Here is a 24,377-nt window from a genome sequence, read left to right on the forward strand (position 1 = left end):
CTAAGAGGCCGAGGCCAATCCATGAAACATAATAATCTTATCCCACCTACATCAGACATTACAGTTGGCACAATTCAGTCGGGCAGGTAATGTTCTCTTGGCAATGATCAAACTCAGACCACTCATCAGATGTAAGCTAGAGATGTGTGATCCTTCACTCCACAGTACACGTTTTCTCCAGAGTCCAGTGATGGTGGCTTTACATCAATTCATCCAAAGCTCAGCATTATGTTTGGTGATTTAAGGCTGCATGCATCTACTCGGTGTCACGCTCCCGGTTCGACCGCTCCGCCCACCTCCTGTTGCTCCAACCCCTGGGGTCCCCGCTCCCCGCCGAGCACGCTCTCCTGCGACCTCGTCCATGCCTTTTCCCCATCGGTCCCGGCCCAGTGCCGCACTCTCACTGCAGCCACCTGCGCTCCAGCGTCCTGCCTCTCCCCCTGTGGTCTAAGCTCTAACTTCCAGTTGGCGGTCCTCACACATGCACACTAGAGGGTGCACGTGCGTGCACTCACCTAGCCTTAAAGGGCCAGGACAGCCGTCCGGGGTATAGTTCAATAGGATAAGGCACTTCCACAATATATGGAGTTCCATATACGGGGTGCTCACGTGGGTTTCCAGACAATATAGTGAGTTAATAAGCACGAGGCACTCCCAGATAAATTGAAAATGTGAAAGTGTTTTTATTGTTATTTCATATTCAGTGCAGTTAAACGTTTCGGTCAATGTTTGACCTTCGTCAGTAACTAGCACACGAAATAAATAATGCACAGGATAGCTGACTCTGGCTTCAGAAGTCAGGGATGGATAGCTGTAGGTATCCTAAAGATTAAGCATAATTTCTGGCCGTCTGTGATAAGCGGTATCCGCCGCTGTGTGGTAGTCAGCTATCCTGTGCATTATTTATTTCATGTGCTAGTTACTGACGAAGGTCAAACACTGACCGAAACGTTTAACTGCACTGAATATGAAATAATAATAAAAACACTTTCACATTTTCAATTTATCTGGGAGTGCCTCGTGCTTATTAACTAGCTGTCCGGGATATGACTACTAATTAACCTTGGGTATTTAAGACTTCCTATTCCCCTTGGCCAGTGCTTGTTCAACGTGTCCCTGTAGCTTGTCTCTTGTACCAGTTGTTCAGGTCCCTCTATGCCTGTGCTTTGTGTAACTCTGTCTCTGCTTGCAGATCCTGAGTACCATTCTGAGTACACACTTCAGCCTGATCCTGTTAACCTGCATCAGTCTCCGCTCCTGGATCTCAGCCTGATTCCATTAACCTGCACCAGTCTTCGCTCCTGGACCTCAGCCTGATCCCGTTAATCTGCACCAGTCTCCGCTTCTGGACTTCAGCCTGATCCTGTTACCCTGCACCAGTCTCCGCCTCTGGACTTCAACCTGATCCCATTAACCTGTATCTGGTTCAGATAGGATCCTGTAGCCATAAGATTCTATCCAGTGACTCTTTCTGATCCCGGCTTCCGTGCATCTAGGCCCTCTGCGGTTACGCTCGACAGTCCCTGTATAGGGGTTCACTCGAGGCGGCGTCACAGGGGAGTCCGATGCACGGTCCAGTGGTTCCACTCCCAGGACTATCATTTCAGTCGGCTATGAAGCTCCCGACGGATACAGGGTTAGTGCTGATGGTAATAACAGAGAACGTCTGGACTCTGCAGTTATGGAGTCAGTAGAGCAGTGGTAACTTATGCCCTCTGCTCCTCAGTCATCGGTGACCCCACTCTGTAACTTTATGTGGTCTCAATGTCGTGTCTGAGTAACCGTGGTTCCTTTCACTTAGGCTGCATTCACACATCTTCATAATGTTTAAGGTTGAAGGTAGACTTAAGTCCATCGAGTTCAACCCATAGCCTAACATGTTGATCCAGAGGATTGCAAAAACCCCATGGGGCAGACAGTAAGCTCCATATTAAGGGAAAAATTCCTTCCCGACGCCACATATGGCAATCAGATGAGTTCCATGGATCAACGACAGTCACAGCATCTAGTGCACATAACCAGTGATATTATATTTTTTAAGAATTGTTTGTGTGAAATGTCCTGGTTCTGTCTGTTTATTTTGGACAGCACACTGACCATCCATATACCTATCTGTTTTAAAAATGGATACGTGTCTCCAGTCTGCGAGACAGCAAAATGGATGAGAATAGGACATGCGCATACTCATTGTGACCACTCAATTACTTTTTTCTGTGCACTCAATAAGACTATCGGGGTCCATGTAAAAAGAGATAACACACTGAAGACATACTTTGTACTATAGTTTTCTATCCAAGTCACATCTGTTCTAAACTGATCCGTTGCGAAGATTCAAATCGATAAGATATTGTCGAGACAGTCTAACTGCTTTAGTGATTGGTCCATTTCTCTTGGATGGTAACACTCACATATACAGTATGTGTGTTACACTAGGTACAGGGACGTACCAAGCGCATGGTGAAAGGGAAGAGAAACTGTGTCTAGGGAGAGGAAAGATGGTGACCCTTGACCGAACCTACTGTTAGTTCCTGGGGTCCCCCACCATCTTAGATAAGTTTCGCACATATCCGCTGAGCCGGATATCTGACCCTAGGTATCCCTAATGCTGGGCCTTAAATAGGGAACGGACGGGATGAGCTCTTCATCAACCCCACTAAGCAACTATAGAAGACATAAGGAGGACGCACAGGAGATAAAGCATAAACTACTTATCATTAGATGACTCTGGCAGAAATTCAGCAAAGCTTTCAGCAACGATACCAAAGAGCAGTACAAACCACCTGCTTGCAACTTCGGCTTGAAGGAACTGAAAATATCACCAGCACTAGTCCAATTTAAGGAAGGGGTATTTAAACACTAAGGGAATACTGACAATCATCAGCTAGGTGTAGGCGAGCTCCTGCTGGGTCCAAAAGGGAGAGAGATGAATCCAGAAGGAAAGCTACCTATACCGAGGAATACTGATAGCAGGAACAATAGAAAGTCTGGGAGCATTCTGCGCAGCCAAACGCTGTGACCTTCGATGGCCAGAAACCCCATGACTGTCTGTCACCCGTGACACACCTGTGACAATGTGTGAATGTACTGTAGCTTCATCAATAATATCACGGACAAGTAATGGAGGAATATTTAACTGGAAGAAATATCATGACCGGACTTGAAACATGAGTGGTGTCATTTTACATGACTGCGCTGGTATCAGTGAGCTTTTTCCCACCAGCTATTCTGTGACACCCTGGACCCCAGGGGTCACAGGTAATAACACCTACCACATTACACACACACCCCCATCCCTTGTGAGGACACACCCGTCACCCGAAAGGGAGGCCTGATGCCTCCCTCAGGGCAAGTAGGGCACACCAGGTGGGCGGAGTCAGGCGGAAAGGCACGCCCACTAAGGAGACTACTGTTCTGAGGCAGGAAGTTACATAGTTACATAGTTACTAAGGTTGAAAAAAGACCTAGGTCCATCTAGTACAACCTTCCTCCACCAGTTCTACATTTGGTCACAAAGTCATTTATAACCAACAATGTTGTGTGTACTGAGGAAATCATCCAGCCCTTTTTTGAAAGCTGTTATAGTATCTGCCATTACTACCTCTTGTGGTATGGCATTCCAGTGAGCAGTTTACAGTAGACAGTGAAAGTGACAGGAGGTGTAGAGGAGCAGAGCTGTTAGGGACCCGGGTTGGAGCCTGGGACCCTTGGAAAACGTCAGGCAGGCAGACGGTGGTGGCCATCTGCAGGAGTAACGGTATAGCAACCGGTGGAACCGTAGGGACCGGGCCAGGGTTGGAGCCTGCCGGCCTTGAACCGGGGAGTCAACCGTGTACCGGAGCACCAGAAACCGGGTACTCAGACCCCGTCCTAGCTTAGAAGCCACTGAGTTTAGGCAAATTGACTGATTGCTGGCTGGACCTCACGGGTTCATCCACACCCAAAGTCCCGAAAGAAGGCAAAAGCCCACCGATACCGGGTGAGAGCCACCGCCAAGGGCCAAACATCCGATGGGCCAGCGCCTGCGGGCAACAGAGGGCTCCCCCAGCAGCTCAACGCAGGGGAGCAGGCTACCACTGCCCAGGCAGGGGAGCCGAAAAACCACAACAAGAGGTGCAAGGGAAAAGGGGCCACCATCAGCCTCACAAGGGACACAAGCAGCCAGCTGCGGGACCCGACCATACCCGAACTTTGGTTTACCAGTGACTCTGAGTGTGAATTAATCGTGAGTAGACCAGTGCCATCCGGGCACGACACTGCACCGCAGCACGGCACCCTGCACCCTGACAACAACCCCGTTGCCAACACGTCCCTCACCCGGGCCCCGGGACACACCGCCCCTACCCACGGAGGGGCTGACATGTAGGCTGCGGCCGCAACACCGATCCCGGACGAGCTCCCCCCATCACTCCAGCCGCAGCGGTGGTGCATCCCGTCACCACTACCCGTGGGTGACGTCACGACCCGTCCGACGATAACGCGGCCCCCGGCTGCGCACCTCGTCCCACACCACCACCACCACCCCGTTTAACAGAGCGACGTGGCCCCCGGTCCGGAGGCGCTCATGCCACCGACAACCCGAGCCCGGACATCGAGCGGCTCGGCCCGAGCAGCGGAGAGCGGCCGGCCCTTCTCAGGGCGGTACAATTCTGTCACACCTTAGTAAAGACAAAGAGAATTTTGTTACTTACCGTAAATTCTTTTTCTTATAGTTCCGTCATGGGAGACCCAAACCATGGGTGTATAGCTTCTGCCTCCGGAGGACACACAAAGTACTACACTCAAACGTGTAGCTCCTCCCTCCTAGCATATACACCCCCTGCTAGCCAGTCCTAGCCAGTTTAGTGCAAAAGCTGAAGGAGGACATCCACCCACAAGTAGAGACAGAGTAAAACCCGGAACAACCGGAACCTCTGTCTGCAACAACAACAGCCGGTGAAGACACACGGAACAAGAAACCTGCCAACAGGCAATAGGGAGGGTGCTGGGTCTCCCATGACGGAACTATAAGAAAAAGAATTTACGGTAAGTAACAAAATTCTCTTTTTCTTTATCGTTCCTATGGGAGACCCAAACCATGGGACGTTCTAAAGCAGTCCATGGGTGGGAAATAAACAGACAAACTGAGAAGTAGGCGAAACCTAACTTCACAAATGGGCGACAGCCGCCTGAAAAAAGCGTCTGCCCAAGCCCGCGTCTGCCGAAGCATGAGCCTGCATTGGGTAGTGCTTCGAAAAGGTATGCAGACTAATCCAAGTGGCAGTCTGACAGACCTGGTGAGCCGTAGCCTGGTGCTTGAAAGCCCAAGAGGCACCGACATCTCTGGTCAAGTGTGCCCTGATCCCAGGCGGGGAAGGCACTTGAGTACACTGGTAGGCATCGGAAATGGCCGACCTAAGACGAACCAGGGTCGGCGTAGATGCCGAGAGACCGCTACGCTGACTAGTGGTCAGCACCAGAGAGAGGTGCACCGCGTAATAACAACGGTGCGAGACACAAAGATCCGGAGCGCCCGCCCCAGATCCAGGATATGCAACGCTTTTTCAAAGCGATGAACAGGAGCCGGACAAAAGGAAGGCAGGGAAAATGCCCCGGTTAAGGTGGAAGCAGCAACCACCTTAGGGAGAAAGTCCGGAGTCGGACGGAGACCACCTTGTCTTGATGAAAAACCAAAAAAGGGGGTGACTCAGAAGAGAGTGCAGCCAAAACAGAGACTCTCTTGAGGGAAATTATGGCCACTAGAAAGACCACTTTCTGTGAAAAACGAAACAAAGAAACCTCCCTGAGAGGCTCAAAGGGGGGTTTCCGGAAACCGTGAGGACCGGATTAAGGTCCCAGGGCTTCATAGGCCGCCGGTAAGGCGGAATAATGTGAGATGCGCCCTTGAAGGAGCGCACCTGAGCCAGCCGGATGATACGCCGCTGGCACACACTGACAGAGCCAAGAGCTGTCCCTTAAAGAGGGATAGTCCTAAGCTGTAGACCGGACTGTAGAAGGGACAGGAGGGTCGGCAAGGCCAAAAGGCCAAGGACACTTCGGAGCTCGAGTCATAGTGGAGATGACTTCAGGAGGGATACCAGAAGTCGTCAAGATCCAGGACTCAAGAGCCACGCCGTCAATCTGAGAGTCCAGAATTCTGGCGGAAAAAAACGGACCCTTTGAGAGAAGGTCTGGACGGTCCGGAAGATGCCATGGCAACACTACGGACAGATGGAGCAGGTCAGGGTACTAAGCTTGCCTGGGCCAGTCTGGAGTATGAGAATGACCCGACGGCCCTCCTTACTGATCTTGTGCAGGATTCTGGGCAAGAGCTAGAGGGTGAAACACGTAAGACAGACGAAGCTGGGACCAAACATGCACCAGTGCGTCTGCCGCAAAAACCTGAGGATCGTGGACCGCGGATGGACAGCTGAGATAATCTGCCTCGCAGTCTTCATGTCTGGGATGTGGGCTGCGGATATGGTGGACTAGGAGTCCTTCGTCCACTGAAGAATGCGTTGAGCCTCCAACATTACCAGGCGGCTGAGTGTGCCGCCCTGGAGGTTGATGTAGGTAAACGCTGTCACGTCGTCTGACTGGACTCGAATGTGCCCAGCCGTCAACAGATGGTGAAAGGCTTAGAGAGCTAGAAACACAGCTCTGATTTCCAGCACATTGATCCAGAGGGCTGATTCGGACAGAGTCCAAGCGCCCTGCGCTCCGTGGTGGAGAAACACTGCTCCCCAGTCGGATGGACTAGTATCCTGGTGAGGATCACCCGGGACGGGGCCAGGAAGGAGCGTCCCTGAGACAGAGTGGCCGAAGCCACCACTGAAACGAGCCCCTGGTCTGTGGCGAAGCCACCACCCCGTGGAAGGAGGAAGTTTGCTTGTTCCAACAGCGGAAAATATCCAGTCTCCGGGGAGGAGAAACTGGGCAAGGGAATCGCTTCCATTGACGCCACCATATGATCCAGTACCTGTATTCGGTGCCTGATGGAACGACGTCGACCGCCAGCAGAGGAACTACTGTTTGACTAAGGGCAGCTTCACAAGTGCCGACAGAGTCTCGAATTGCGTCCCTTGGTACGTGAACTTCTGGTTCGAAGTCAGAGTGGTCTTGGACAGAATGACAAGCCACCCGAATTGGTTAGCGTGGCGAGAGTGAGCGAGGCACTCTGCTAAGAGTCTGCACTGGATGAATCCCCGACAAGAAGGCCGTTCAGGGCAAAAGATCACTGCCAACCTCTAGGGGTGCAGGACCCTAATCACAGCTGCCCCAACCTTGAGAGTACTCGAGGGGCCGTGGCTAACTCCAAGGGAAGAGCCACGAATTGGACCACTCCGATTGCAAAACGTAGCCAACGCTGGTGAGAAGCTGCGATTGGCACATGCAGATAGACATCTCTGATGTCGATGGATGCTAGGGAATGTCCTTGGGTTATCAATTGATCCGGTGAAAACACCCGGAACAAGACCGAGACTCCATGTGAAAACGCCGCACCTGAACATGCTTGAAAAGCTTGAGATCCAGGTCGGAAGTACCTGCCCTCTACGGGGACTAGGAATAGATTTAAGCAGAATCTCAGAACCGTTCCCAATTGGGAACCGGTACAATTACTCCATTGGCCTGCAAGAATGCCACGGCCTGTGAGAAGGCGGCGGCCTTGGAACAGGGGGGAGTTGACAGAAAAAATCTGTTTGGCGGGTGGATAGAAATCTATCCTGTAGCCATGGAGAAGTAATCCCGCCCCCACTGATCGGAGACGTGTTAAAATCATACGTCGCCAAAGTGGAAGAGCCTGCCACCGACCAAGGACGTTGCTGGCGTGGCCAGATAGCCCGGAGGAAGCTGACTTAGTGGCAGTATCTCCTGCGGTTTCTGAAGACGCGGCTTCGAGCGCCATTTGGGTTTTACGATCCTTGGCCGAACTAGTGGACGAGGCCGAGGGCTTAGAAAACGCTCAGATGGAGGAACGCAAGAACGAAAACCTCCGCTGATTCCTGCCCTGGACAGGTTTCCTGATTTGGGATTATGGCATGGAAGAACTCTTCCCGCCAAAAGCTTCCTTAACAATTTCATCCAGTTGTTTTCGAAAGACTGGTCCCAACAAAGGGAACCCAGCAAGGAACTTCTATAGAAGCATCTGCCTTCCACTTCCGAAGCCACAGGAGCCTGCGGATAGCGAGGAAAGTAGCCGAGGCCACCGCGGTGCGGTGAGAGTCTCCAGCATGGCAGACATGGCATAGGATGAAAAGGCTGAATCTGGAAGTTCAGGCAACCATTTCGGGCATAGAGTCCCTGTGAGGGAACGCATCTCCTCTAGAGAAGCAGAGGAGGCTACGAAAGCCCGCACTGCTATAAAGCTGAGGAGAACAAAGCTCCTGCCGCCCCTAAACATATTTGGCCAGAAGGACAACCTGGTGGACAGCAAAACTATAAATGAGGAGCCATCAGCCACCGATATAACGGCCCGGGCTGAGCCACCCTTGGTGAATGAGCCCACTCCTTAACCACCACTGGTGGAAAGGGAAACAGTCATCAGAACCACGCTTCATGGGAAGCGTCTGTCAGAGCAGACTCTGGGCTTGGTCACAGAGGCCTGAAAAACTGGAGTGGTTAAGGAACACACTCCTTGTTCTCTTAGGCAAGGTAACTCCGGCGGATTAAGGTCCAGTACAAAAGTAATGTACAGTGGGATCCCTATAGAGGTGCCGTCAGCCACTGATACAACTATCCGGGCTGAAAGTCTAGACACCGGAGGGACCACCCTTGGCGAATTAGCTCACTCCTTGACCACCACTGGTGGGAGGGAGAAACAGTCATCAGAACTCCGCTTTGGGGTCTGACAGGACAGGCTGTGGGCCTGGACACAGTGGGCTGAAAACTAAAGTGGTAAGGAACACACTCCTTGTTCTGTTTAAGGTATACTGATGCCTTTCTGCCAGCGGGGAGTGCTCCCCTGATACCGGCGGATGGAGGTCCAGTACAAGTATAATGGACGCAATCCCATCATTAGCATCTGCGTCACCTTCGGACAGATCAATGGTACATAAAGTAGCGTCCGAGCCCCTGGTAGGGACATCCTCCTCGTCCAGTGAGTCAGCTCGTGAATCAGAGCTGCGGGACGGGGAAGGACAGGGGACCCTGCGTCTCCATTTTAGGAGGACGGGGTCTGAGACCAGAAGGAGAGTCCTCCGTGAGCTTTGCTGAGCGAGTAGCAGCAGAAACACCCTGAGAAGGGGGCTAATGCATGCTCCGCAGAGTCCGGGACGGTCATCCCCTGGAAAGAGCGGATTCTGCCCAAACCGGGGGTTCAGCCACCGAAGCCGGAGCAGCTGGAGGGACCACTGATGAGCCTCCAGGCTGACTCTGCGTCTCCTGTGTTTATGTGCTCGGTACAGCCGTACGAGTCCTCATACAGTGCAAATTAAAAACAGCCCTGCAGCCTTGCTCTGATGTGAGACATGCTGCAGAGGTGGGGGCTCTGACCAGAGTGGCCCCCAGCAGAGTATATAACAGATAAAATAAGCAGCTGCACAAACCGGAGGTTGTGGCTGCTAGGCCGTTTAATAGACATTTTTGTGCCCCCAGTCCCTCAGCCCAGGCCCCCACTTGTCACAATGTGGAATCTCTGTGCCTATGTAGGCACAGAGAACGCTGAGAAAATGGCAACCGGAGCGAGGAGAGGGGGCGGGGCCTACTCTGAGAGCGGCAAATGAGGTAGACAGGGGAGGGAATCCTTCCTCAGTGAGGAGTGTCCCTTCCCTGTGCTGCACAGCCGCTGGGCGGAGCCATCCTGTCTCTCTGCGTGACTGACAAGCAGAGGCAGTGGAAACCGAAACTAGGCCTCAGGCGAAGCCGGGGCCTAGATTTAAACATGCGGCCGGCGTGCAGGCACCATCGGCGCGGTTCTCCAGTGAAAACTGGAGAACCGGCCGGAAATGTTAACACAAACATAAAACACACTCTCCCCACAAAATAAAGTATAAAGGACCCCTGGAAAGACCACTTTCTGTGGTAATAACGTCTCATGTACTTAGCTTGTGAGACGCAGGTGCCAGGTCCCTGGGGGATGAGCGCTCCGTCCGACAGGATCCTGAACAGGGCTGTGGATGGAGACCGGTCTCCTGCAAAGCAGTGAGAACCGTGTTGGCTCCCACTTCAAACCAGAGCCTCTCAGAGGGTGTTGAAGGAGCGCGGCATGTGAAGGCTCCAGCCTTGGAAAATCAACCTTAACAGCACCGCCGACACAGTGGGGTGAGAAGGGACATGCTGGGAGTCCAGAAGGGACCCTCTTTTCCTTCCAAATCTTTGATCCAAAGAAAAAAATCAAAAATCAAAAATCAGAGAATGCATGTGTGTGTGACCTCCTGAAACACAAAGCATTGAACTGGCTAGGACTGGCTAGCAGGGGGTGTATATGCTAGGAGGGAGGAGCTACACGTTTGAGTGTAGTACTTTGTGTGTCCTCCGGAGGCAGAAGCTATACACCCATGGTTTGGGTCTCCCATAGGAACGATAAAGAAAAATTACGTAGCAGGGAGTCAGATGTTATACACCTCAGTAGGCAACAGTGCCGGTTGTTATACACTGGGGGCACAGCTCTGGTCTTTGTATAGAGATGAATTTTCAGCCTGGTCATTTGCTGAGGGTGTCCTATACACACAATTAGGGTGTGCCACTGCAGTTGTAACCAGGGCCTACTCAGAAGTTTCGCCTACCCCTGAGCTGAACCCCTAGCTATCCCTCTGACCGGGGTAAATGGGAGTAAAGAAAAATAAAACAAATTCAATGATTAAGACTTTTAAGATGAGCAGCCAAGGACTTTTATCATTGCCCCACCCCTCACAGATCATCTTGAAACTGTACCTGAGGTTGTTATAGTTTTCAACAGGAAGTCTCTGAAGAACCTCCTTATAACTCTCCTGACGGGCTTCAGCCTCTTTGACGCTAGAAGACAATACAAAGATGATGAAATATTGGTCTAACATCAGAAGTCTTGTATATACAGTGTGTCCACCCATATCCTGTCCACCGCCATTAACTTGAGAATCGTGGCAGAATCTATAGGAATAGAAGTGGTGTCTAGGTATAGCAAAGTAGCGATGTGCTACGCAATGAAACCACCTATAGCGTCACCTGGTGGAAGACAACGGAGTTAGCATTTTTATCTCAAAAACGGAACGAGATAGAGAAAAAATGTGAATTAAAAAATTGTAGGGCATCATCAATTCAATACGAATCGACACCTTGCATACAGAAATGCTATGATATGAAACCCATGACTCCCCAAAACATTGAATGGTGGTCACGCATATGGCGCTCATTTAACTTTGATGCTCAAAGTGGCCACCGTCAGCTGCAATGCACATCTGGCCTCTGGACAGCAGACTGTATCTTGCTGCACGTTGTGCAATATGGTAGGTGACACGTTTGCACAAGCATCTGTGATACGTCGTCGTAGGTCCTGCAATTTTGGTGGAGGGGTCGCATACACCTGCTGTTTGATGTGACCTCACAGAAAAAAGTCCAATTGGACCAGGCCAGGTGAGCGTGGAGGCCACTCCACACAACCACCATACCCAATGACTTGTAGGAAGGTCTCCATGAGGTATCACTTCACATCCGCAGCCTTGTGAGTTTTACACATTCTAATCATAGCATTTCTGTATTCAAGGTGTCGATTCGTATTGAATTGATGATGCCCTGCAACTTTGTAATTCACTTTTTTCTCTATCTCGCTCTGTTTTCGAGATAAAAATGCTAACTCTGTTGTTTTCCACCAGGTGGCGCTATAGGTGGTTTCATTGCATAGCGCATGGCTATTTTACTATACCTAGACACCAGTTCTATTCCTATAGCCACCGCTGTTCTCAAGTTAATGGCGGTGGACAGGATATGGGTGGACACACTGTATATGCCTAAACCTCTCAAGTACTCTTGTACCTGGCAGCTTTCATCCAGTCATTGTAGAGTTCGGATGTCATCAGCGGCTCTGGAAGCTCACGGAGATAGGACTTTAACGCACCTAAAGGAAGAATTGTAGCAGAAAGTTAAGGGAGAGAATGGAGATACACATGGTGGTAAGAGAGGAAACCAAGAACATGACTGTAGGAAGAGAGTGTCCATTCCTCCAGATGTGATTCTCTATTGACATTACTGTGGGTCTACAGTCCAGTGATATCTACAGTGTTACTGGAGAGGAATCAGACGAAACCAGAGAAAATATATGGCCATTAATCAAACAAGGAGTAGAGTCCCAAAAAGAACCTGTGAGGAGCAGGAGATGACGGACCTGCAACAGCATGAGGTTCAGACATGAATTCACCCAGATCGCTGATTCCAGCATCAAGATGGCATTTCAGCTTCTTCAGGACAGACGCTCCAGCAGCCAATCGGAACAGACCCTGGGGTAGAAGAATCACTAATGACATCAAGACCTTGTAGCTGCTAACACCCTGCAGTCAAAACATCTCTATGCAAAAGTATCTGAAGAAAACAAGAATTACACAGAACTGGTCCCCACTCCTGACATGATGGTCTCTGTGATATGTATGCATAAATTGACATATGGGGGTCCCCATTCTTCTTTTGAGTGAGGCGTGTCCCTGAACAGTCAGCAGTGATTGCACAATATTAGACTCTATAGCCCGCTTTACATGCTACAATATATCTTACAATGTGTCGGCGGGGTCACGTCGTAAGTGATGCACATCCGGCATCGTAAGGTATGTTGTGGCATGTGACAGCGACGTGCAATTGCGATTGAACAAAAAAACGTTCATCGCATGCACGTCGTTCATTCCTGACGAATTGAACGTCAGGTTGTTCATCGTACCCAGGGCAGCAACCATCGCAGCATGTGACACCCCGGGAATGATGAACAGATCCCACCTGCCTCCTGCGGCTGCCGACTGGCAATGCGGAAGGAAGGAGGTGGGCGGGATGTTTACGTCCCGCTCATCTCCGCCCCTCCGCTTCTATTGGCAGGCTGCCGCGTGACGTCGATGTGACACCGAACGTCCCTCCCACTCCAGGAAGTGGACGTTCGCCGCCCACATCGAGGTCAATATGGAAGGTAAAGTACGTGTGACGGGGGTTAATCGTTTGTGCGGCACGTTCAACAAATTGACAGTGCCGCACATATGATGGGGGCGTTGCAAATCGCATACGATATCGTATGCGAAATTGCAACGTGTAAAGCCCACTTAAAGAGACATACCCCAACCTAACACACCCAGTCAAATGTATTTGTACAATTTTAAGAAAAACACACAAATCTGAGAAAAGATGTTCCAGAATTGCTGCATTATAAGCAATACACTTTACTAAACTAGACATATAAGGATGTTTCTGTTCCTCATAGTCCTTAGCATCCACCCTGTTTCTTTTCTCCACTCAGCATCCACCCTGCTCCTCATCTTCCCCTAACATTCACCCTGCTCCTCCTCACATCCAGCATCTATCCTGCTACGTATCTCCCACCATCATACATCATGCTCCTCCTCACCCCCAGGATCCCACCCTGGACCTTTTATCACTCAACATCCACCCTGTTTCTCCAATATCTACCCTGCTTCTCTTCTCCTCCTCCCCTCCAACATCCATCCTGCCCCTCATCTGGCCTAGCATCCACTTTGTTTCTCCCATCACCTAGCATATACCCTGCTCCTCCTCTCACCCAGCATCCACCCTCCTTCTCTTCTTCCCAGCATCTATCCTGTTCCACATCTTCCCCAGCATCCACCTTGCCCCTCCTCTCTTCCAGAATGTATCCTACTCTCCACCTCCCAGCAGCATCCACTCTGCTCCTCCTCTCCCCCAATATCCATCCAACACCTCATCTTCCCTAGCATCCATCCTGCTCCTCCTCTCACCCAGTATGCACACTACTTCTCATCTCACCCAGCATCCATCCTACTCTCTCCTGCCAGCAACCACTTTGCCCCTCTTCTGCACCAGAATGTACTCTACTCTCCGCCTCCCGCCAGCAAACACTCTGTTCCTCCTCTCCCTCAATACCCATTCTGCTCATCCATCTACCCAAGAATCCAACCTTTTTCTTCTCCTCTCCTCCAGCATCCACCCTGCTTCTTCTCTCCCTGAGCATCGCTGTTTCAACTCACCTTCTGCCAGTGTCCACCCTGCCCCTAATTGTCCCTGGTATCCACCTTGCTTATCTTCTCCTCTCAGCATCCAACTTGTTCCTCTTCTCCGTCAGCTTCCATCCTGGTCCTCCTGTCCCTCTGTATTCACCCTGCTTCATACCTCTCCCAGTATCCACCCTGTTCCTCCTCTCACCGATAATCCACTCTACTACTCACCTCTTCATGCATTCCATACATGAGCAGCATTTTTACACAGGCAGATATGGGCACAGCAATTTCACATGAAAACCGAGAAAGGTGTGTCGCTAACGGGACTCCATACACATCTGCAGATGGTGGTTTCAATGGAGCTGTAGGAGAATCAATAATAAAATTGAGGTATTAAGAGCACAGTATTATCAAATTATGAAAGCTGATCTACCAGCGACGAGGCGGCCAACTTCTAGATGAGAACCTAAGCTATCAAACTTAGGCCCCTTTCACGCATCAGTTTTTTGCCGTCAGTCACAACCTGTTTGCTCAACAGATCCGTCGCAGATTGTGGAAAAACTGATGCGACTGATCTGTTTTTCGACAGATCTGACTAGTGGATCCGGCGAAAAACTGATCCGTTGCATCCGTTTTTCGACAGATCTGTTTTTTAAACACAATAGATAGATAGAGGGATAGATAGATAGATAGATAGATAGATAGATAGATAGAGAGACAGAGAGATAGAGGGATAAATAAAGAGATAGAGGGATCGATGGATGAATGAATGAATGAATGAATGAATAGAGGGATAGCTAGAGTGATAGATAGATAATAGATGAGAAAGACATATATAATGTCCCACTCCCCAGCATTTTGTAATCTTGCACCCTTTAGTGCCTTTCATGTGGCACTAAAGGGTGTTTAGCAAAAAAAAAAAAAATTAAAAAACAACGTGTGGTCACCCCTATCTTTTGTAGCCAGCTTGGGTAAAGCAGATGGCTGCAGCCTGCAGACCACAGCTGGCAGCTTCACCTTGGCTGGTAATCCAAAACAATAAATAATTTAAAAAAAAAGTGGGGTCCCCCCCAAATTGGATCACTAGCCAAGGTAAAGCAGACAGCTGTGGTTTGGTATTCTCAGACTAGGGAGGTCCGCGGTTCTTGGACTCTCCCCAGCCTAAAAATAGCAGGCTGCAGCCGCTCCAGAAGTGGCACTTCCATTAGATGTGCCAATCCTGATGCTTTGCTCCAGCTCATCCCAATGCCCTGGTGCGGTGGCAAACGGTGTAATGTATGGGGTTGATACCAGTTGTGTAATGTCACCTGGCATCAAGCCCTGGGGTTAGTGATGTCATGGCGTCTATCAGTTACCCAACATCACTAACCCAATCAGTAATAAAAAAAATTGACGACAAACAAATTTTTATTTGAAAAAACACTCCCCAACACATTCCCTCTTTCACCAATTTATTAGAAAGAAAAATCAAATCCGGGTCCGGCGTAATCCAATAAGGGGGTCCCATGACGATCCATACTCCCTGTCCCTGATCATCAGGACTCGTGAAAGCACAAGCTGTGTGAAACGGCCCATCGTCAGACATTCTAGCCCACCTCACCTCCCCATTTCTGTACCAGTCCTACCACATATAAGAGCACCTTCGTCTAGAATAAACGCACCGTGTCTTCAACTCTGATGAGTGCTGCCTTTCTGTCTTTACCTGCCATTATTATATACAGTATTTTAGAATGCTGTATATAAGGGCTTACTGCAGGTGGCTGTAGCCTATAGGGGACAAATCTGGTGAGAGGTTCCCTTTAAAGCCTACCTCTTCCGACAAGCCTACAACCTGCAGTAACCCTTAGTCCATTATACCACTGAACGACCAGCTCTACCCTCGGCTTCTATATCTCACCCATCCCTTGTAGACTGTGAGCCCTCATAGACAGGGTCCTCTCTCCTCCTGTACCTGTCTGTGCCTTGTATTGTTCATGATTATTGTACTTGTTTTTATTAAGTACACCTCTTATCATATGTAAAGCGCCATGGAATAAATGGCGCAATAATAAGAAATAATACGCTCGGAGTAAACACCTACCACTCTCCTTCAAGGTGTCTCTCAGCTCCCCAAGTGCCTCCGTCAGATGAGCTAGGGATTTTCTGTGATATTCCGCTTGTAATTCCAAGAGCTGAAAACAGAGGAAGAAAACTTCAGAGACCTTAATGTACGCAGCTCTGGTATACCTGGAATCCCCCAAAATATAACTCCACTGGGACCCATGGAACCACAAGTGCCACCACTAACCCTTCACATACTGCAGTTTATCTTCTGTATAATTGTGATACTAATGTTCAAACATAAAATAGGAGAAGTCGTTCTCAGATAACTAGTTTCCAGTTTTCATTCCTCCAATATAGGTTATAAAAATGAAAGTGGTTGTGATTTCAAGGGTGGTTTATTGAAATTATTTAGGGTGGGGGATGTTGACATTCATTCTTTAAAAAAGTAAAAAAGTATAAGCCAAAGAATATGAGAAGGCCTCTCCGGAGGTCGCGGTATTTACCTGAATGAAGTAATTCTCATACTCCGGCTCCTTGGAACTGAACTGATATAGATCAGATAAATAATCATCCTGCATCAAAAATAAATCAATTAAAAAATACTGCAAATAGAGTTATTGACAAAATATACTGTCAACTGGTGACCATCATTTCATGTCAAGGATATTGCGTATTGGAGAAGGTTCACAGAGAGTAGAGACAGAAGATCACAGCACCACAGAAGGCAACACATTCAGGAGAAGGCTCCTGAGAGACGAAAGAGCCAGAATTGTGACTGTCCACATGGCCACCCACTTACCTTGCTCTGGTCCAGTCTCCTCCTCAACTCCTCTTCTTCCTCTTTGAGACTCTCCAGCTTAGGTGGAGTAACTGCATTTCCACCACCTGGAATCATTGACATATTCTTCTGGGCTTGAGACAGCCTACATGACATGATCAGATAGAATAGTGTCTGCATCTCGTATAAAAATGCCCATTGACTAAATCCCTATGGTATAGTACCTCAGGTAATGCCTCACCGAACCCTTGAGAACAATGGCAACCAAGAAAGCAATGCTTGTCATGAGTATGGAATGCATATCAACAGCTGATACTACACCAAGGGTCCCTCACCTTGATATAGTTAGAATCTACTGTAGAGCAGAGAGACATAGTCTACATGCATCACCACTTTCCGTTCTGTAGACCACAAAATGCTTTAGTTTGCAGCCTACAAAATGGACACATTGGATAATTCCCAGGCAGGGAGGGGGGAGTCAGGGGACATTATTACTGTACATGGGGGGGGATAAAATATTAAATGGGCACTTAAAAAGCATTATTGTTGTAGGGGCACTCAGGGCCTTATGACCATCAAAAGGGCACATATGGGGTATTAGTACTTTCTAGGGTTAAAATGTAAAAACTGTTTCTACGGAACTTGCACAGGGCCTCAAAATTTTATAGAGACCAATTGTATGCCCCCTTCCCCAGTGATGTGTATGCCCCCCAGTAACATCTGAGCCCCCCAGTAACATCCATGCCCTTCAGTAATGTGTATGCCCACCTAGTAATGTGTATGCTCCCCTAGTAATGTGTATGCCCCACAGTAAAGTGTATTTCCCCCAGTAATGTGTATACCCCTTAGTAACATGTATGCCCTTCGTTAACATGTATGCCGATCAGTACCATGTATGCCTCTCCGCAGTAATGTGTATGCCCCCCAGTGTTGTCTATGCCCCAAGCCTCTCCTGTGATGTATATCCTGCAGCCTCAGCCCCTCCTGTGATGTAAATACTGTAGCTCCAGCCTCTCCTGTGATGTATATACCATAGCTCCAGCCCCTCCTGGGATGTATATACTGTAGCCCCTAGCCTCTCCTGTGATGTATATGCTGTAGCCCTTAGCCTCCCCTTTGATGTATATACTGTAGCACCAGCCCCTCCTGTGATGTATATAATGTAGCCCCTAGCCTCCCCTGTAATGTATATATTGTAGAATCCAGCCTCCCCTGTGATGTATATATGTGCCGCCCCAGCAGCGTATCGAACCGCTCAGATTCGGGGGTAGTGTCGGTTCGTTGCTCGATGGTCTCCGAATCCGGGGGCTTAGGGGCCACACTCAAATGTAAAGCGGGTATTTACAGGGGATTTGGTATAGTTCGTGATGCCACCCGTGGTGTGTGGTAATTGGGAGTACCGCCACTGCCGTTGGGAGTACCCGGGGTGATGGAGTGTTGCAGCTAGGTGACGTTGCCTTCCACGGCTAGGGGTAGGCCCCGGGACTCTAGATGGTGATGCAGGGACACAGTGGACTCAGTCGGGTACTCACACAGCAATGAAGCAGACGCTGACAACAGAGTAAACCAAGTCACTGAATGCCGCTGCCTCTTAACGGGAGCTCGTCTGGGTCCCGTCCCCTGCAGTGCTGCTGGTGGTCTGTAGCCTGCCTCCTGGCACTAAGCTTTAGATTGTCCGTTGTGGTCCGGTGGCTTGGAGCTATCCGGGCCCCACTCCCCACTGTGGCTAAGTGAAGGAGCCTGCTCTCAGGGGTCATGCTTGGGATTTCAGTGGGCTGCTTGCTAAGAAAGCCCTATCCCCCTTGTTGCGCTAGTGCCCCAATTCTGGAGCTGGTGGGAACAGTCCATAAAGGCCCCGTTCTCCTCAGGTTAATTGTCGGGTTGCCTGAAGCTTCTCCCCGACCTAGGGTCCGTGTGCCCCGTCATGCCATCGGTCCCGGAGCGGTGATAGGACCAGGCTGCTGACCGTCCTCTTTGACAGGTCCCAGGCAGCTAGCCTCAATCCCCTGCGACCGGGGATCCGACTTCTCTAGGTCCAAACCACCGTCTGTGACCTAGTTGTCCTCTCCCCTGGGAGCTCCAACTCCCAGCTTCCTCAGAGCTCCTCACAGCTTGAGGATTACCACTCAACTGACTTGACACCTCCCACCTTCCTGTCTGACCCCTAGGTTGGCGGCCCTATTCCTGCTTAAGCAGCCGACTGGTGTGCCTGACAGGTGTGGTGCAAAGTGTATAAACACAGATCCCCTGCACTCATCTGTATTTTATATAGATGCACAGATCGGCTGCACTCACCTGTATATTATAGATACACTATATACACAGATCCCCTGCACTCACCTGTATATTATATAGACACACTATATACACAGATAGGCTGCACTAACCTAGTTTTTACAGTGTTCCAGTCAGTCAGGAGTTTTTGTAGCTGTTTCCGATGTTTTAGAATTGTTGGTAATTCTTCCTGAGGATGAAAGATGATACTTTTGTAAGACAACACATACCATCCAGAAAAGTAGTATGTTTTTTTTTCTCACCTGTCATCCGTCTGCTGACCTTTTTCTTTTAGCAGCTTTATTGTTTTACAGGACCATTTACAGTTTCCCATCTTACAGAATTGTAATGTACCCACAAATTTCCGAATCCATACTTATGGTCCGTATGGGACCCGATTTTTTTGTCACACTATACAGATTTCAGAATCAAACTGCAGCATGATGGATATGGAGCACCCCACGGGGCCTAGGAGGATACTAGTAGCCGGGCCGGTGACGGGTCGGGGGGATGTCACGGGTGGTCTGCCTGGTTTTGTGACCCCGAGGTGTCCACGGAAGGGGGACGGGTGGATGGGATGGAGAGAATGAGGGTAGTAGTAGTGGAGGAGTATGATGAGAGTGGTTTAGTGTCGCCAGAACTGTAGTCCCGGCTTGACTGTCGAGAGTGTGTGGTTGCTCCTACTTCTACCTAAAGTTGTGCACGCCCCCCCTGGTCGTTGTCCTAGTGACCGGGAAAGTCCCATGTCTCGTGATGGCCACCCCCCAGCCCCCCCCCCCCCCCCCCCCCCGTCTACCCTAGTCCAGCTCCCCAGTGAAAAAGTTCCTAAGCTGTATGTAAGGTGGAATGTGGAAACACCGGTGATTAACCCCCTCTTTCTTTGTCGCTCCATTGGGAGACCCAGACAATTGGGTGTATAGCTTCTGCCTCCGGAGGCCACACAAAGTATTACACTTTAAAAAGTGTAACCCCTCCCCTCTGCCTATACACCCTCCCGTGCATCACGGGCTCCTCAGTTTTTGTGCTTTGTGTTGAAGGAGGCACACATTCACTCAAGCTCCACACTTTAGTCAGCAGCAGCTGCTGATTATATCGGATGGAAGAAAAGAGGGCCCCAGGGCCCCCGGCATGCTCCCTTCTCACCCCACTAAGTCGGCGGTGCTGTTAAGGTTGAGGTACCCATTGCGGGTACAGAGGCTGGAGCCACATGCCGTTTTCCTTCCCCATCCCTTAGAGGCTTTGGGAGAAGTGGGATCCTAACCGGTCATCCAGGCACTGGGACCGGGCTCCCTCCGCAGCCCCTGTGGGAATCTGCCGGACAGGAGACTTAATATCATCAGGGACAGGCCCTGCATCCAAAAGGTACTCTGTGTCCCCTTGGGGACGGTGTATGGAGCGCTCGTGTCACAGACACTGTAGCGGCTGCTGTATTTTTATGACGGCCGGGACTACCGCACCGACCGTGCCTGTTTGTCGGCCGCGGTATTAAATTTAGTCCCCGGCTTCTGCGGCCTAGTACCATAACTCCCGCCCCCGGGCCTGCAAGTCAGGGGTAAGGGTGGGACGGTCGACCTGACGTCGACAGTGAGGGCTGGAGCACACTTTAGGTGTCCTCCTCCCCCCTCACTGATCACTGTGGGGCACCAGATTCTCGCACTTTATTAGTCGCCGCCCACGGCCCCCTCCTCCCCTGAGAGCTCCGGCAGCCATTTTTACAATCATTCTGCCGGTGGAGGATTTCAGGAAGAGCTCTGCAGCTCTGGGAGGCCCAAGGCAGGGAATCTGGTGGACACACAACCGCTTTGGGCGGTCGGTAAGCCACACCGGTCACCGGTGCTGGTCCCCCCAGGGTGCCGAAGTGTATATATTTATATATATATCTGTATACATTTTCTCTGTTCGGCCGCATTGTTTTTGCTTTTGACTATATACCCTCAGTGATCACTCTCCTAGGAGACAACAGCATGTCGTTCACAAGGAGCAAGGGTGCCAAGACACAGGGTTATTTTGCAACCTGTACCTCGTGTGCGGCTATGCTTCCTGCAGGTTCCACCTACCCTCACTGTGAGCAATGCTCGGGCCCTGTGGCACTCGCTCAGCCGGAGCCTCGGGCACTGGTGGGCCCCTCGGCTCAGGTAGAACCGCCGGCTTCCCCTGTCCAGGTGGCAGGGACAGAGTTTGCAGTTTTAGCTGAGAAACTCTCTGAGTCACTTTCACAATCCAATGGGCATTGCGGCACCGGGCTACGGCTCAGCAGGTGTGTCAGGCGGCTACCTGGTCTAGTTTGCACACTTTCACGAAACACTATCAGGTGCATACCTATGCCTCGGCAGATGCCAGCCTAGGTAGGCGAGTCCTTCAGGCGGCGGTTGCCCACCTGTAAGAGGGGGCCGTTTTCGGCTCCTTTTATTGGGGTATTCTTTTACCCACCCAGGGACTGCTTTTGGACGTCCCAATTGTCTGGGTCTCCCAATGGAGCGACAAAGAAGAAGGGAATTTTGTTTACTTACCGTAAATTCCTTTTCTTCTAGCTCCTATTGGGAGACCCAGCACCCGCCCCTGTTCCCTTCGGGCTGTTTGTTCTTTTGTGTACACATGTTGTTCATGTTGAATTGTTCCTTTGGTTCATGGTTTTAGTTCTCCGAACATCCTTCGGATTGAATTTACCTTAGACCATTTATAAGTTTCCTCCTTCCTGCTTTTGCACCAAAACTGAGGAGCCCGTGAGGCACGGGAGGGTGTATAGGCAGAGGGGAGGGGTTACACTTTTTAAAGTGTAATACTTTGTGTGGCCTCCGGAGGCAGAAGCTATACACCCAATTGTCTGGGTCTCCCAATAGGAGCTAGAAGAAAACGAATTTACGGTAAGTAAACAAAATTCCCTTCTTACCTGAGATGAATACTGCAGCTTAAAGGGAACCTGTCACCAGATTTTTACCTATTAGGCTATGTGCGCACGTTGCGTACAGTTCACTGCAGAAATTTCTGCAGCGATCTGAAGAGCACATGTGCGCTTTAAATCGCTGCAGAAATGTCCGTAGTGAAGCCGATTCCATGCGCTCTGCCTGCAGCTCCTCCCATAGACAGAGCAGGAGCTGCCGGCAAAGCGCACGGAAGAAGTGACATGTCACTTCTTTTTACGCAGCGCTTCGGCAGTGGCCGAAGCGCTACGCTCTAAAACGCCACGTGCGCACGGCCCCTGCACAATCTCCATAGACTGTGCAGGGGACGCAGGACGCATGCAGTAACGCTGCGCTACAAAGCGCAGCGTAACTGCATGTATTTACGCAACGTGCGCACATAGCCTTAAACTAAAAGAATCCCCTTCTGCAGCTCCTGGGCTACATTGTATGAAGGTGCACCTTGGCCCTGACTCACCCTCCAGCCTCAAAAATAACTTTATAAAACTTGGCCGTTAGGTATGCTAATTACCTTGGTTGGCCAGATGGGCGGGCTCGTTTTCTCTCCTTTTCTCTCCTTTATCCCCTCCTGCTGCTGATCGCCGTTCTCCTTCCTTGATTGACGGGATGACGCCCTCCATCATCCTCCTCGTCGCATTTTCAAATCTCGCGCCTGTGCAGTTAGGCCTTCTCGCGCAGGCGCAGTTCACTCTGCCATATCACGGGCAGAGCAGAAAACAACTGCCCTCGTGCCGGTGAGCTAAATGCGCAGGCGCGAATTTATGGGCAGGTACGAGCATGGCGCTGGTGAGGTCATGCACAGCGCCAACCTCACCAGCGCCATGCTCGTACCCGCCCATAGTCTCGCGCCTGCACATTTAGCTCATTGGCGCGAGCTAGGGCAGCTATGTTTTCTGCTCTGGCCGCGATATGGCAGAGCGAACTGTGCCTGCGCGAGCAGACCTAACTGCACAGGCGCGAGATTTGAAAATGCAACGAGGAAGATGACGGAGGGCGTCATCCCGTCAATCAAGACAGGAGGACGGCGATCAGTGGCAGGAGGGGGATAAAGGAGAAAAAACGAGCCCGCCCATTTGGCCAACAAAGGTAATTAGCATACCTAACGGCCAAGTTTTCTAAAGTTATTTTTGTGGTTTGGAGGGTGAGTCAGGGCCAAGGTGCACCTTCATAGAATGCAGCCCAGGAGCTGCAGAAGGGGATTCTTTTAGTTTAATAGGTAAAAATCTGGTGACAGGTTCCCTTTAAATGAGCTGTAGAACCCTGTGGTGACTGAAGCCTCAGGTGCGCCACAGATACAGCTTCGAAAAAAAACACCAGATCTGCACTGCCTCATTGAATAACATTGGCTCAAGTGCCTAACCTTTTTATATCAGATTTCACTCGAAGTATTTATACCAAAGAGTGAACGAACCCCAAGACTTGCAGACTTAAAATGAACAGTGGGGCTGTCTTATTGCTGGCCATATGAACAATATGGTTTGCACTTTTGGGTAGGATGGGTGCATAGAGATTGTATTTTCTCAATAACTTTCAAAAAAACAAAAACATAGATGTAAGAAAATTAGATAACTTCATTGAATTGTTGCCCCACATATGAGAAACTGGCCTGATAATGAAGGGGACCCAAAGTCCTTCAGACTTCTAAGGTTTCATATTCTTTTTGGACAAAGTGTGTTCTCGTAGCAAGGCATGGGAGTGGTCTCTCCAAGAATCTCGTAAACAACTCTTCTAATCTGCTAGTTTTGACTGAAGATGGTTGATGTTGCCTAAAGAGGTCAGAAAAGTTCATCTTGACCATAAAATAAGGAAACTTTATACTTGAAGTGTCAATTTGGGAAGTAAATTGTAGGTTTGTATCAACTAAATTGATGTGAAGGTAAAAAGTGTTAAAGGGAATCTGTCAACAGGATTTCACCCCCAAACTGTTTATATACGTATGTATAATGCTATACCTGGTGCAGTTAGAGCCTAACCCACCATGTGTTGGCAAAGCACTAACAGATAGAAACTGTCGGAAAGAAACACTAGGTGGCGCAAAATCTAGTGGAGAGAAGTCAAACAGGCCAAGGTCGATGCACAGAGAGGCAACATCAGGACAATAGGGAAAACCAAGGCAGAGTCAGAGAGCTAGCCGAAGTCGGTACACGGAGGGAGTCAGTCAGTAAATAGGGATGAGATTAGTCCACAGGGATGGGAAGGAGTAGAGAAGGTGGGTTAGACAGAAAGAGGTACATGGAGGTCAAAACACCGGTACGGCAGGACGGAATTCAGGGATGAGACAGAGAG

The 24,377-nt window shown here is 49.9% G+C and overlaps 1 protein-coding gene across 1 annotated transcript in view; it reads right to left on the reverse strand.

Annotated features, from left to right (window-relative positions):
* The window catches only part of SH3BP1 (SH3 domain binding protein 1), an 81,382-nt gene that overhangs the window by 17,635 nt on the left and 39,370 nt on the right, over positions 1–24,377 (reverse strand). Inside the window, exons 6-13 of the mRNA XM_075320822.1 lie at positions 19,284–19,360; positions 16,918–17,041; positions 16,622–16,690; positions 16,156–16,246; positions 14,304–14,437; positions 12,275–12,386; positions 11,926–12,007; positions 10,849–10,929 (exon numbers count right to left, since the gene is read on the reverse strand). Of these exons, the coding sequence (XP_075176937.1) occupies positions 10,849–10,929; positions 11,926–12,007; positions 12,275–12,386; positions 14,304–14,437; positions 16,156–16,246; positions 16,622–16,690; positions 16,918–17,041; positions 19,284–19,360 (770 nt within the window). The remainder of the gene's footprint in view (positions 1–10,848; positions 10,930–11,925; positions 12,008–12,274; positions 12,387–14,303; positions 14,438–16,155; positions 16,247–16,621; positions 16,691–16,917; positions 17,042–19,283; positions 19,361–24,377) is intronic.

The sequence above is a fragment of the Anomaloglossus baeobatrachus genome, chromosome 8, assembly GCF_048569485.1.
Source record: "Anomaloglossus baeobatrachus isolate aAnoBae1 chromosome 8, aAnoBae1.hap1, whole genome shotgun sequence".
Taxonomy (NCBI): Eukaryota; Metazoa; Chordata; class Amphibia; order Anura; family Aromobatidae; genus Anomaloglossus; species Anomaloglossus baeobatrachus.